General features: G+C 41.5%; 1 protein-coding gene across 1 annotated transcript in view; it reads left to right on the forward strand.

Moving 5' to 3' along the window:
• Positions 1-258: 258 nt before the first annotated feature.
• The window catches only part of MIA3 (MIA SH3 domain ER export factor 3), a 28,010-nt gene continuing 14,487 nt past the window's right edge, over positions 259-13,781 (forward strand). The window contains exons 1-6 of the mRNA XM_026055942.1: positions 259-456; positions 1,076-1,209; positions 6,758-6,844; positions 7,886-10,844; positions 11,856-12,137; positions 13,588-13,747. Coding sequence (XP_025911727.1) covers positions 306-456; positions 1,076-1,209; positions 6,758-6,844; positions 7,886-10,844; positions 11,856-12,137; positions 13,588-13,747 — 3,773 coding nt within the window. The 5' untranslated portion in view covers positions 259-305. The remainder of the gene's footprint in view (positions 457-1,075; positions 1,210-6,757; positions 6,845-7,885; positions 10,845-11,855; positions 12,138-13,587; positions 13,748-13,781) is intronic.

Below are 13,781 nucleotides of genomic sequence, written 5' to 3' on the forward strand. Positions count from 1 at the left end.
CGTAACTGGCGGCTCCGCCGCGGGGCGGTCGGCCCTCGTCAGCGCCTGGAGACCGGGGCCGCGGGGCGGAGCCGAAATGGCGGCGGGGGGCGGGAGGAGGCGAAATGGCGGTGGGCGGAGGCGACATGGCGGGTTGAGGGCGGGCGCGATGGCGACGGGAGGGAGGGTCCGGGCGCCGCCCGCTGCTGCCGCCGCCGCCGCCGGACGCGGGGCCCTCCCCGCCGCCTGCCTCCCTCCTTCCCTGCCTCCTGCCGCCGGCTCTGCTGACGTGTCTGCTCCCTCCCTGCCGCCGGCGCCCAGCGATCATGGCCGCAGCGCCGCCGCCGCCGGCCCCTCGGCCGCTCCTCGCCCTGCTGCTGCCGCCGCTGCTGCTACTGCTGCTGCCGCGGCCGCTCGGCGCCGAGCTGGGCCGCCGCTTCGCCGAGCGCAAGCGCTGCGCCGACCCCGAGTGCAGCAGTGAGTGGGGCCGGGCCGGGCCGGGGCGCCGCGCCGGGACTCCCGGCGACTTGTTGCCGGCGCGGCGCGGGAGAAGGGAGCGAGGAGCGGTGCCGGCGGCGCGGGGGGCCGCGCGCAGTTCTCAGCAGCGCTGTTTTCACGCGCAAATGCTGTGAAACTGCGGGGCGGAGCGGGGTGGGCTGGGATTTACTTACCCGCTCGGTCTCTTGGGGCAAGTTTTCCGATTCCCGCAGCTCTTCTCTTCTGCAGAACCCCCTCGTACAGACGCCGGCTGGGTACTGTTTATACCCCGAGTAACAAACGGGCTGATTCATTATGAAACGGATGTCAACTTTCAGCCCTTCTTATTTAATATTAATAACTGGCTTCATAGCGCACTTCTCAAATGTAATACTCAAGTGCTTTACTAAGCTCTTGTCTCCATCTGTGGGCTTTTACAGTATTTTTCCTTTCTTATCCTAGTTGTACTTTCAGTTACGTTCCCATCTCTTGACCCAGTGCTTAAAAGCTGTGTGTGCGGAGAGGTCGTTTTTCCTGCTGATTAGCAAAGATCCTTTCCACAAAACTGTGACCTTTAATTTTTTGAAGTAATGCTCTGTTTTTTGTATTCTTTGTACAGTGTTAATGTGCCGAGGGAAGGCAATGCAGGACTTCAAAGGTCCAGACTGTCGTTTTGTAAATTTTAAGAAAGGAGAAGCAGTGTATGTATATTACAAACTAATAGGAAAATCAACTGAGCTTTGGGCTGGAAGCGTAAGTACTGTAAAGCATTTATTCCACTTGATCTTGTTGGCACTTTCTTTGGTAATCCTTTTTTCTTCCTTTTGCCTCTTATGAGAAAATTTTAAGCTTTTACCAAAAAATGTCATGCATGCTCTTTTGTCTTGAGGTTAGTGTGTGGTTGCATCAAACCTAAAACATTAAGTTCTGTGAAAATGGGCATGCTAATATGTGATAAACATCATTTCTTTTAGGAAACTTTCTTTGTGTTGAAAAACCCACATTGCAACACTAACTGATGGCCCATGGACCTATCTAGTAGATACTATGTTTCCCTTCCCACCTAGAGAGACTTAAGCCTCAGCTTGCTTTTACCCATGACCCATGCACCCTGTGTAATCTTGCTAAAGATTGTTCAACGTGTATTTCAAATAAATTTCTTGTCCTAATATTCAGCTGCTGTCTTCCCCCTTTTATCTAAGTTGTATGCACAGCTGGAGGGGAAAAAAAGTAGTAAAACTAAAAACAGTTAAGGTATATTGGATTTTAAAAGGTCTATCTTTCAGCTTTAGTAACCGATTGCAGCAGTTTGCAGAACAGTTGTAAGGACTCCGAGAGGGCAATGTTAATGTGAAAGGAAGGTCTTTACAGCAAGTGCTTCTCTGGGTGTGAGCCTGCAGTTTTTCCACAGAAAACTTCTCTCAACTCCTCTAAGATATCTCCTCTGAGATATCCCTGCAAAAGAACTATTTTCCTGGGCTTCCCACAAAAATGCTGGCAGTTCAGAGGTTACTTAGTCCACCTCCTTGTTCCTCCCTCCCCCTGCTTTTTTTCTCCCCTCTCCTTCCCTTGTTCTTTGTGTCAGAATCGTTTACTTCAGCCTCCTTCCTTACTCTGCTCTGCTACCAGAGATATACTGCCTTTGACAGTGGTCTAGACTGGTCAAAGCCACACCTGTGTGTTTATTGTGGGACTAGTGGTTTAGCAAAAAGCAGGATGTATCACTTTCTCTAACCTGTTCAGGCTGGGTGTGGACAGCCAGGCTCTCAGCAGGAGTCAAATCCAATTAAAATGACACAGAAGAGACCAGAAAATTGCAGCATGTGGTTAAAGGAGAAGAGTTTATAATTGTATCATGCTGGTAATTCCCTTCTGACATGTACTGTACCATAAATAATCTGGATAATTAGATGGTACAGGTTTTCATGACTAACAGTTCTTCAGATGCGAAGTAGTAACCAGGGGCCAATTTTGCATCTTCTGCTAACAAGGTGTAAGATCAGACCTGCAGGTTTTCAGTAATTGCGAGTCAATACACAGTTTAACTATATTCACTGATAGATAGCTAATGCAACCAGTAGGTGTGTGTCTCTGAGTTAAAAGGACTTTTGCTTTGACTTTAGCAAATAATAGCTGAAGTTGGCAGGTTTGAAAGAATTGTAAAACACCTATTTACTTATTTATTTATTTTGTGTTGCCGAGTTTCCTATATTGCCCTTAGGACAGTGAATACAGACTAATTCCTTTCAAYCTGTGACTGTGGTCCCCCCCCACACCACCACCAATTTCATTGACTGCTTCTGCACTGATCCTAATAATGCAACAAATAGGTTGCAAATGCTGCAGAGAGGTGAGACCTGCCTACCCTTGCATGTTCAATAGGGGGCTGGCATGCCTGACCCTGCCGCTGATCCTGCAGTCATGCACTTGCAGATAGCGCAGCAGTCCTTCTCTCCTGCAATATGACTTCACGTGCCAGATTCAGCTGGGCAACTTGATTTATGCAGACCAGCTGTGCCTGCTATGCAGTGTCCTGGAGCTGGGAAGAGGCTGTTGTTTGCAAATTAGAAACAGGCCACCTTGTGAGGTCTGTGTTCAAAGAAATTCCAGTGGAAGGCATGTTACCTTCTGCTGCAGCCCCTTTGGGAATCTCGTCACAGGACTTCACATGTGCTCATGTCTGTCATCTGACCCTACTGCTTTTTTCTATTTGCCAAAGCTTTGGGGGAAAACATTTCTTAGAGCATAATGAAAACTGAAATCCAGGGATAACTCCAACTTAACCAACTACAGTTTTTTGAAAACTGGAAGTCATTGAATCATATCTTTTATGAAAAGTTTATAGTCTGAAATATATTGTATGAATTTCTACTATAATGTTTAAGCTTTGATTTTTTTTTCCCCTTGCAGATGGAGGGTTTAATTTGTGACTAACTCATGGATGTTCCTAGCAGATGCTCCCCCCTTGATTTGGGACAAAGGTTAGGGGAAAGTGTGTGTGAGAAGCTTGAACTACTGGAACTTGGGGCTTGTTCCAAACAAGTTATAAATACAGGTTCTAATCCTGGAATTGATTTTGAGGAGCCATGAGAAATACTATTGACCTGAAAGGAGATGATCTGACAAGAAAGGATTCATCTAGGCCAGAAAATCTAAAACAGTTGGAGTTGGGCTTTATTTGCCTTGACTTATCAAGTTCACTCTGCCCTAATCGAGCTATTGTTGAGTTTTGACCKGTGCCAGTAAACATCTTTGTTTTAACAAAACAGAATCTTTGTTTTATGAACCCAGTCTTATATACTTTGTACAATATTGCTTGCAGAATTCCCATTGAGCTCTGCAAGTATTTCACTTGTGAAAAAATTCTGGAACCCAGCTATAGTATCTATTCTCTATATTACACGGCATGCAGCTTTTAGCAGAGCTGTCTAAACCTCGTTATTACTGCAAAGCCAAATGCTGGGACAGTATTTTGAGTGATTTTATGTTATAATCTTCATGAATACCTCAAGTCCAAAAAACACTTGAGTTTTTCACAAAGGCAGAGATGGAGCATATTTGGTACTTTCATTGTCTAGTGCTCCATGTCCTACTCTAAAACTAGCCTCCTCTTTGAGCATACACCTCACATTGTTTACATCATCAAGTTTTGTGATACGGACTTTCTTATATGGTTCTTCTGCACACTCCCCTCATCTTTAGCAGGGTCCAGAACTCCAAAACTATTTCAGATAACTCAAGTAAAAACTGCTCTTTTTTAACAAACACTTTAGCAAAGATGCTTCATGTTCTTGCTGCGCAAGACTATTATTTTACCTTATGGCAAAGATCTGAGCTTTGTTTTTCTTGATGCATGATTGAAGAAAACGTTTCTGGCCTCAAGAAATGGACTTGACTGCTGATTGCTTGCTTTTTTGTTTCCCTCCCCCCCCCCCCCCCCCCCCCAAATCTCGTAGGGACATAGCAGAAAAGAAAGAAAGGTGAAGTAAATTTAAAGTAAGATCAGAAGACAGAGTACTTCTGGAAGACCCACAGAATCAGGGGATTTGTTCCTATTGTTTCTGTGCTTTCTGAACAATGCCAGCACTTAGTAAGGGCAGACCAAAACAACACCCTCCTTGGACCAATGTTTTGGCAGTTCTTGCTACCTGTGATGAGAGCCCTCCTGCTGATGTTTGTGCTTTAGGGATGTGGGCTAAGATTAAAAACATTTGAACATCTTGTTTTCCAAACTCCCTGTTTTCTGTCACTAAGGTAGGTAGAGTAGCCAGAGGGACTGGCTTCTGGTCAGTGGTGCTTGGTGAACCTGCAACAGCTGGCTGCTGTCACAGGTGGGGACAGATGCTGTACACACCCACACGTTGTTTTCCACCCTGGGCATTGTAGCTGACAAGAGAGTGAAGCTGTCCCCTGAATGGTCTGAGGGATGTATCTTTTTCTCCCTTGTTTACTTGGCATGCATATTGCCTTTCCTCTATCATATACATACAGAACTAAGAATGTTTCCTTTCCCTGCCTAATGGTACAAAGCTGACATATTTTTCCCTTACAGGATAGGAATTGTAGGGAGAGGAACAGATAAAATTTGGGCACACAGGTCCTGCACAGGTCATAAACCATGTAAGTTGCAAACTGGGTCACTGCAGAGGACTTGTGCAGTCAACAGCTTGGATTATACTAAATCAGTTCCAAATTGCGATGTCTAATTATAATGATAGTCATGGAGATTAGTCTGTAAGGAGGCTATTTGAAAGCTTTGGCTTTTGTTTTTGCAAAGTTTTAAAACTGGAATAAGAGTTTGTGGAGAGAAATGTGTCAGTTTAGAGTAAAACTGTAGTATGTAACACAGGAACAAGCTTTTGATTTGGCTTGTCCAGTTTAATTTCCATTCCCAAGAACTGGTTTGCGCTATAAAAACTGCATACAGGATCTCTTTTCCATAAGAGAGTAATTAGTTGTTGGTCTGCTGCATGTTTATAAAATGTGTATGTGTGTAGGGAGGGAGTTAATAGTGTGGGGGTTTTTTTCTTTTTTCTTTTCTTCCCCTCCCCCCCCAATAACTAACTTTAGAAATCTTAACTATGGAACGTAGGATTTGAATGCAAAAGGAAATCCCATAACATATCAGCACTTACTTTGCTTGCATAAACAAAAAAGTACAAATACATCTTATCCACTGGAGATTTTTCTCTTCTTTATGCCRTTGTAAATCCAGAAAACTTCAGCCAAGTTTAACTGGTTTCAGTTATATCAATGTAACAAAACTTGGCTTCCCTAATTGTTTTGACATAACTGTTTTTCTTTTTAATTTGATCTTTAACTGAGTGCTCTTCAGAAATAAACTCTTCAAGAAAATTGGCAGTTGTCTTCCTCCTATAACAAAACATTCAGGAAATGAGAAATACTTTCTTCTCCTGGACGTTTTGGTCCTCTAGGAACTCTACCCTTCTGGGTGTGTCCACCAGGCTCTGTTTGCCTGGATTATCTAATCTGCGTAGTGATAGCATGCTATTATTATTGGCTTCTTGACAGCAGCTGTCAGAACTCTCAAGTGAGAGCATTACTGTGTAGATCTTATCCAGTGAGTGATAAGAGATGTTCTTGTCTTCCACTATTTACCTTGTCTCAGCTGTTACCTTGCTTTTAAATAGCTACCTGCAACTAATTGTTGCTCACAGTAGTCACTAAAGATCAATAATATATTTGCAGAGGGGGTGTGTTTTGCATACAGGTCTTAGATTATTATATTAACTTGAGTACAATTTTATATTTTCATAAAATCTGCTCTAAGAAATACTTTTTCCTTGAATTACAAAATGAGTATATTTACAGGCTACAATATTATTACTGTACAATAATAATAATCTACAAGGAGGTAAGTCCTACTAGTCAGAGTCTCTTCTGCTTACTAATTAAGAAAATACTCAAGACAAATATGGTATTAGGGAGAGCACAGATTAGCAGATAAAGCACATGTGAGCCAGAATGCTTGGGTTTCATTTCTAACTTTCCTAATAATTTGTTATATAAGTCAATCTTAAAGCAGGAAAAATAAAACTTCCCAGCCACACAAAGCTGTTGTGAAAGTTATATGTATAAAACTTCCATGAGAACTCTTGTACAAATCAGGTATTACTAATTATTTTCTTCTATTCATTGCATTAAACTTCATCTAGAAATACTTGAGTTTGATGTATTTGTGACTAGTGTCTGTAATTAGGATTCTAACGTACTTTGTTCATAATTTCATGATTTCAGCAGTTTCTTTAACTCTTGTTTATTTGCTTTTGTTTTCTGGCAGGTTGGAAGTGATTTTGGATATTTTCCAAAGGATTTACTTGAAATAAACCATAATTATACCAATGAGGAGCTAGAATTACCAACAGATGTAAGTTTTGGTTGTTATTTTTTAATTAAGCTTTTTACTACTTCCTACCTTAGCATTCAGTAAAATCGCTGAGGAGAATAGGAGTATCAGTAAACCTTAGTTATTTTTCTGTAAGTCAGCAACTACATAAGTACGCACATGCACATACATGTCAGGGGAGGTGGAATGTTTGTGCAGATATGTATGTGGATAGGTGGGTGAATATCAGTCCATAATGTGGGCACTTATTTTTTTTCTTTTTCTGAATGTTATGTTTTTCTTCTAACAAAACCTGTTTGAATACCTCTAATTAGCAAGCTCTAGAAATGTTGCTAGCTGGCTTGCACATAGGCTATTTGGTATGTATTCAGAATTTTTTTCCAAACTTCAGAAGTTTAAAGTACTATCAGAAACAAAATCTGCACTATTAGCACTCTGATTCTAGAGCTGATCCCTCAACTCTTCCTCACATAAATGGTTTTCATGCACTAATAGCTCATTAACTCCAGAATTGTGTGAGTAAGGCCTGTTTGTGGAGACAGGTTCAGACCATTATAAAATTGAATTCTGTGGCTTGCACCACTCTTATTTTTTAGAAATTGTGTGACGGGCAATCTTGCGTGGAGGAGTTTGTTATTGGAGGAGGGACCAACTAATGAAGACTGGGACAAATAAGCTCAGTGAAGTTGGTTTCCCTCTATACAATTAAGAACTCCTCATTGTCATTTGGCAATGGAATTGTTCTTATTTCAAAGATGCATGTGGTGGTATTATAACACTATCAACTCCATTGCTGACTTCCAATTTGTTCCTCACTAGGAGGTCTTAGAACTGGCTAATCATGAGCTTTTTTTTTTTTTTTTTTTTTTTAATGGGTTCTTGGGCAAAACATCCACTGATTTCAATGAGAGTTTTGGTTAAGGACTCAAGGAGTTAATCTGGCACAATTAATAACACTTACTTTGCTGCTGTATTTCTTTCTAACCAACCAAATGGATTGGGTCTCATCACTGTAATAAAGAAAATAATTTTTGTGACTGACTCTTTTTTTTCCCATTTCAGGAAACAGATTTTGTTTGTTTTGATGGCGGAAGGGATGACTTTGATAATTATAATGTGGATGAGCTTTTGAAGTCATCAGGAGAGACCATAACAAATGAAGGGGAAACGGAATCAAGTGATTCAGGGACAAAACCAGTTGAAGGAATCAAAAGAGATGAAGAGGTGGAAGAGGTTGATACAAAAAAGTTCCTTGCTGCTTTGGAGATGGACAAACTTGAGCTAAACACAGAGGAAGACAAGGAAGCCCCCTCTTTGACAGAGGAAATAGACAGTCCTTTTACAGAAGGAACTGAAAACACTGGGGGAGACGCCAGTGTAAATAGTCACGAAGAAAACTCTCAGGGAGATCAAATTGCACATGAGCACTTGAAAGGCATGCTACATGAGAAACTAAAAGGGCTAGAAAGTGAAAATACCAAAAACACTAGTATTCCTCAGGATGAAACCAGTCAACTTGACAAACAGAGTGAAGAAGCCAATGCCTATACACTTTTAAACAGAGAGCTGTCTGTGAACTTGAAAACAAAATTTGGCTCCACTGCTGATGCTGTTGTATCTGATGATGAGGTGACTAGCCTTGTTACATCACCGGAAGATGATTTTAATGAAGATTTGAGCATTGATGCTCATTATACAGAGGAGGAACAAGACTTTGCAGATCAGCCTGAAGAAATTCCTTTGCTGTCATTTATGACAGAAGAAGAAACTGTATCCCTAGAGGATTCGGAAGCTGATGAAAACAATGGCATTGAGTCACAAAATGAACTTGATGAAAATGCAAAGGGTGCTACAGAGCTAAATAACCAAAAAGATGATGAGAAAAAATATGATTCAGATACATTAATTCTTGAGCATGCCTTCAGTGAAAGCAGGAGGTCAGGTGACAATATAAATGTGGATAGGTCTGAATCTGTAGAAACAAAGGAGAAGCAGGATGAGGTAATGCTAATTAGTAAGAAAGAAGCAGCAGCAACACCTCAACTTGAGGATCTCTCCAAAGAGCTCCTTAGAAAGGAACCTGTAGTTGCAGGCGATCCTGGTTCAAAGGGAGAAACAAATAATACTGAACAGTTTGAAGAACAGCTCATGGATGGTGGGACTGAATCACATACTAAACAGCTGAAGAGTACATCTGTGCCTGATTCCCATGTTTTCCCTAGTCCAGGAGATGAATCATCTATTAAAGGCAAGCAAGATGCTTTAAAACCATCCCTCAGTGACATCAACAGAAGTCCAGAAGGAACGCCACTTGCTGAAACAATTGAGGAGGAGGAAAACACTGATGATGAGAACTTGGAGGAGGAGGAGATCTTGGAAAGTGATTTAAAGCACAAAATGTTATGGGAGAAAACAAAGGAGAAAGGAAGAGCAGAGGATAAGCCTTCTGTTGATGTTCCAGCCAAACCAGTGGAAGAGGTACAAAATGCATCTCAAAACGACTTGAGAGATACTGACCTCTTAAAAGACAAAATGGAGCATGGAATGCCTGCTGTGGAGAAAGAAGTTCTGAAACATGAAGAAGATTTAAAACAAACAGAGGCTGATCAGGAAAATCTAAAAAACACCCCTTTTAAAGAAGAACCTAAAATAAAAAGGGTAAACATGAAAGAAAGCCCTATAGGGGAGGGAGACCCAAACCATCAGCATGTGAGTAGAGAAGCAGTTGAGCAACCCAGGCCATGGGAAAATGAGACTGAGTATTCGGAGGCAGATGTGAAAGAACAGCTTTCAAGAAATCTTGGTGAGGAGACAGTATTTGAAGAAAGCATTCAGAAAAGTTTCCCTGAAGGAAAATCAAAAGGCACCACACAGAATACTAATACAGGGAATTTTACTCAGCAAGGAATTAATCGTACTGAGGATGGAGGTTCAGACAGTTATCTTGGCACACATTTAGCTAGAGAAAAAACACTGAGACAAGAATTCCAATCTGAAGAGTTGGATGCTGAAGAAGACCCTGATTTGAAACAAGCAGAGGAAGAGCTATTGGAGGACGAGAATGCTGCAAGTGCAAAGTTGTCACAAGCAAGACTTGCAAATGTACAAGGTAATAAACTAAATATTAGAAGTACAAACCTTGAATTAGAAGCACTAAGTGAAGCTACTTCAGGAACTGCTAATCCTAGTTACAAAACTGATGAAACAGGAGAGGAAATAAATGCATTTTCTGAGGAAGCAAAGAAAATGATCAGCATGGAAGATGCAATTGAGACTGGGAACAAAGAGGATGACGTACAAGTTGGTGAAGACTCTAAACTGGATGAAATGGAACGTGTCAAGGAAGATGACGAGGAGTCTTCTGAAGCTGAAGAACCATCAGCTGTGGAAGAACATAATTTCAAATCTTCTGAAACAGAAGACAGCGATGACTTTAACCAAAGAAAAGAACCTCTCCCAGAGGCTGTTCCACAAAAAGACTCAAAAGAGATGCAAAATTTAGAGCACACAAAAAATGATCACCAGCAGTCTGTGTATCTCCCCAGCCCTGCTGTCTCAGTGACCATAAATGACACTGTCATATCAGACTACAGTGAGTCTGTGAAACAGCTCACAATAATGAGGGATTTCCTTGATGAAAAGCGTATAGCACGTTTACAAAAGTACCTTGGGCTCCATCATGTGGTTAGGATAGAAGCCATGTTTCAGGACATGAAGATAGAGTTGGAGCTTGCTCGGAAGGCAAGTCATAATAATGAAGAAATAGAAAAAGTTTTGGACCAGATACTTGAATTTTCAGAATCTAGTATTATGGACGTTGTAGGAAAAGTTCTAGATTCCAGAGTGGCAGAAAATAAAGAGGAGGTGGTGAAAGAAATGGATTTGTATGATGAAGAGAGTGCACTGATGGATGATATTCAAGAATTAATATATTCTTTAAGGAGCAAATACTCATCTGCTAGTGAGAGTGTCCCACTTGCAGCTGTTCCAGAACAGGAAGATTACCAGCTCCATCGTGAAGGTGGGATGTTAAAATGCATGCATGATGGCTGTTCTGGAGAGTTTGTGAGAATTGTGTTCTRTGTTTGCAGAAGAAAAATAATAAAACATTAAACCTGAACTAGTTAATGAATAGATGAAATGGAAGTAAAACCCTATCCCAGACCAAGCTATGTAACCCAGAGAAGCTTTAAGAAGGGGTTGAGGAAGCAGAATTGGAAGAGGTCCTGAGGAATCACTGGGATTTTGCTTACTTTTGATGCAATTTTTGCCATGATGATGGGTGGCCCTGGGAAATCCTGAGAAAGAAAATGTTGAGCTCTGCATGTCTGTTCTTATGGGCCAGGCTCTGCGTAAGGAAGTGGGATCAGTGGATAGATATGGCTAGAAGGAGCCACTTGGGTCTCTTCCTTCCCCCACCCCCCACAACATAGGGATTCACATCTGTAGCATGTGCTGAATTTTCTACAGGGTCTAGAGATTATTTTCCCCAAACTAGCACGTAATTCTAAGATGTGCAGCGACTAATACAAAACTCAGGCACTAAAAACGTACACCTAAAATCTCAGGTGTCCCTATCATCGTATTTTTGTCCATATTCATAAAAGATGGTGCATAAATAGAAGAAATACTGAACAAACCTATCTTTTGGCAGGGGGAAGAACCTGCACTAGAGTCTGCTATAAACTTGCTGGTTTTTTTCTAATTAATGTGTAAGGCAGTAAGATATACTCTTAGCAAGGCTCCTTTCACAGTAATAAATGTTCAGCATGTAATTTCTGATAAACTCATATCACCAACAATGAAAAAAAAATCTCACTATCGGGTCAGTAGTTGATACCTTGCATAAATTCCATATCAACATTTAATTAGTTGTCACTGAAACTTGACTAAGAATATAATGAAAGCAACATACAAGCTAGTGTTAAAAAGTGTCAGCAAGGCTTTGTCAAATGCAGTATTTCACTAGAGACAACTGCTAGTAGGAAATGCATATCAGTTCAATGCTAAATTCATGTTTTTGTTGCCATAGATGCTGCAAAAGAAGCTGAATATGACAGAGTTCCCTTCAGGAACCCAAATGCCATTGATGAGAGCAGTCAGATATTTCAGCAACCTGACCATGAAAGGCCAGTTCTGCCTACTGAAAAGGATGAGCAAGCTGTTAACATTCCACCTGAGCATGAAGAGACCAGCTTCTCAGATGCTGGGCATGCCGAGGAAGGGTACAACAACGAAAGCAGATTGCCACCAGCAGATGCTTCCTTTGGGTCGATTGATTCAGGACAAGGTTCCAGGGAAGATACCGCTGCAGGTAAAACTTTTGAAATCTGTTGTTTTCTTCTTTTGCTTTTAAAGATGAGTACAGTTGACTGGTTCTTTTATGCAAATACTGAGGTTTTTCACTAATGTTTTAATTATATGTACTATAATTCTAACATTTTTTTCAGTAATCCAAGACAGAGTCTCTAGTGGCAGTATTTTCTAGCCTACACTGATCTTAATAGACAGATTTTTTTTTTTTCCCCACTACCTTTTTGCACTACAAAAGTAAAGTTCTCTTGTAAGCATCATTGTCAGAACTCTGTGCTAGGGTGGTGGATTGTGTCTCACAATGGTAGTGCATTAAAAAACAAAAAAAAATCCAAAAAACCCACATTGGAAGGACAGACTGAGGTTTCCTCCCTCTTATGGAAGGGACTGATGATCTAACCACTAGGATGTAGAATCATGCTCTGTCTCTTCTGGCTCTCTTTTTAACCCATGACTCTGGACTATATTCCTGCCAAAAATACTTTTCCAGGAATGATGGAGKGTAGCTCCACTCAAGCGATTCTGTAGTTTCTGACTAAGGTATTTGTTGGAGTAGGAGAAAGAGGTTTGACTCAATTCCTCTCAGGACAAAATTAAACTCAGGCATTCTTCCTCTGGAGGTGCATGTGCTGAGCTGTGCTGAATGGTCATTATGACAGAGAGAGAGAGAGGTAGGAGAGCTCCTATTACTGCCATTGTCCCTGGTTCTGTTTTGGCATGAAACTGGCTCYGACTCCACTCTTTTTGCTAAGCTTAGCTTTGGTATGTATTCATCTCTGATCATCATCTGCTTAACAAACCAGGTTTCACTGAGGATTTAGACAAAATTTAGGCATGTCTTGTTAGCCTCTGTATCCTACTAAGGATCCTACTAAGGTATAGTACCTCTGTCCCCAGTCAAGCACTTTTGAGCAAGTTTAAGTACTAAGGGAAACTTTATGTTTAATGTAAAGGTACTTAATGAATTTTAAATGGCTGGTGGATTACTAGCATGTGGTTAAGTAGTCAGGTGTTCTTCCCTTCCTTCATGGTAACATCAAATTAACTGTGGTCAAATGTTGTTTGCCAGCAATTACAATGAAGCCTGCTGGAAATGCTGGGGAGGAAATAGGGCAGGCATTTGTAGCACCATTGGTTACAGAAGCTCTTCCACGATATAACATCAGCCTATGCAACTGGTTATTTGAATCTGCTAACGTGAATTCATGGCAACAATAGCAGTGAGGGAAGGAGGCAAGCTTCAGCACAGGGTAGAAATAAAGATGACTTAAAACTCTTGCACTGTACTCACAGTGCTGTAAATTTATTAGAACCTGATGTGGGTCTTTTGGTTAGGGATCAAAGAGTATGCCCCCTTTTGTTGAGTCAGAGGGAAGGAGCTGCTGACTGTGTGCATTTGAGGTAGGCTTGTGTAAACAACCAGAGCTCTGTTTCCTTGTCCCTCTTCACAGCACCTTTCCTAATGAAGTCCAGAGGAAAATCACTATCATTCCTGAGGACTTCTGCCTCTTCTTCAATGCCCTGGACAAACAGGGATCACAGTTTGAAATCTCACCTAAATGAAGGCTGCGCATCCCCTGATGCTGGTGGGGTTCCCTGTAGCCTCCGAGGGCACTAACAGCCGAGAGGGAGAAATTCCTCCCCC

The sequence above is a fragment of the Apteryx rowi genome, unplaced genomic scaffold (assembly GCF_003343035.1).
Source record: "Apteryx rowi isolate R43461 unplaced genomic scaffold, aptRow1 scaffold_128, whole genome shotgun sequence".
In the NCBI taxonomy this organism is placed as follows: Eukaryota; Metazoa; Chordata; class Aves; order Apterygiformes; family Apterygidae; genus Apteryx; species Apteryx rowi.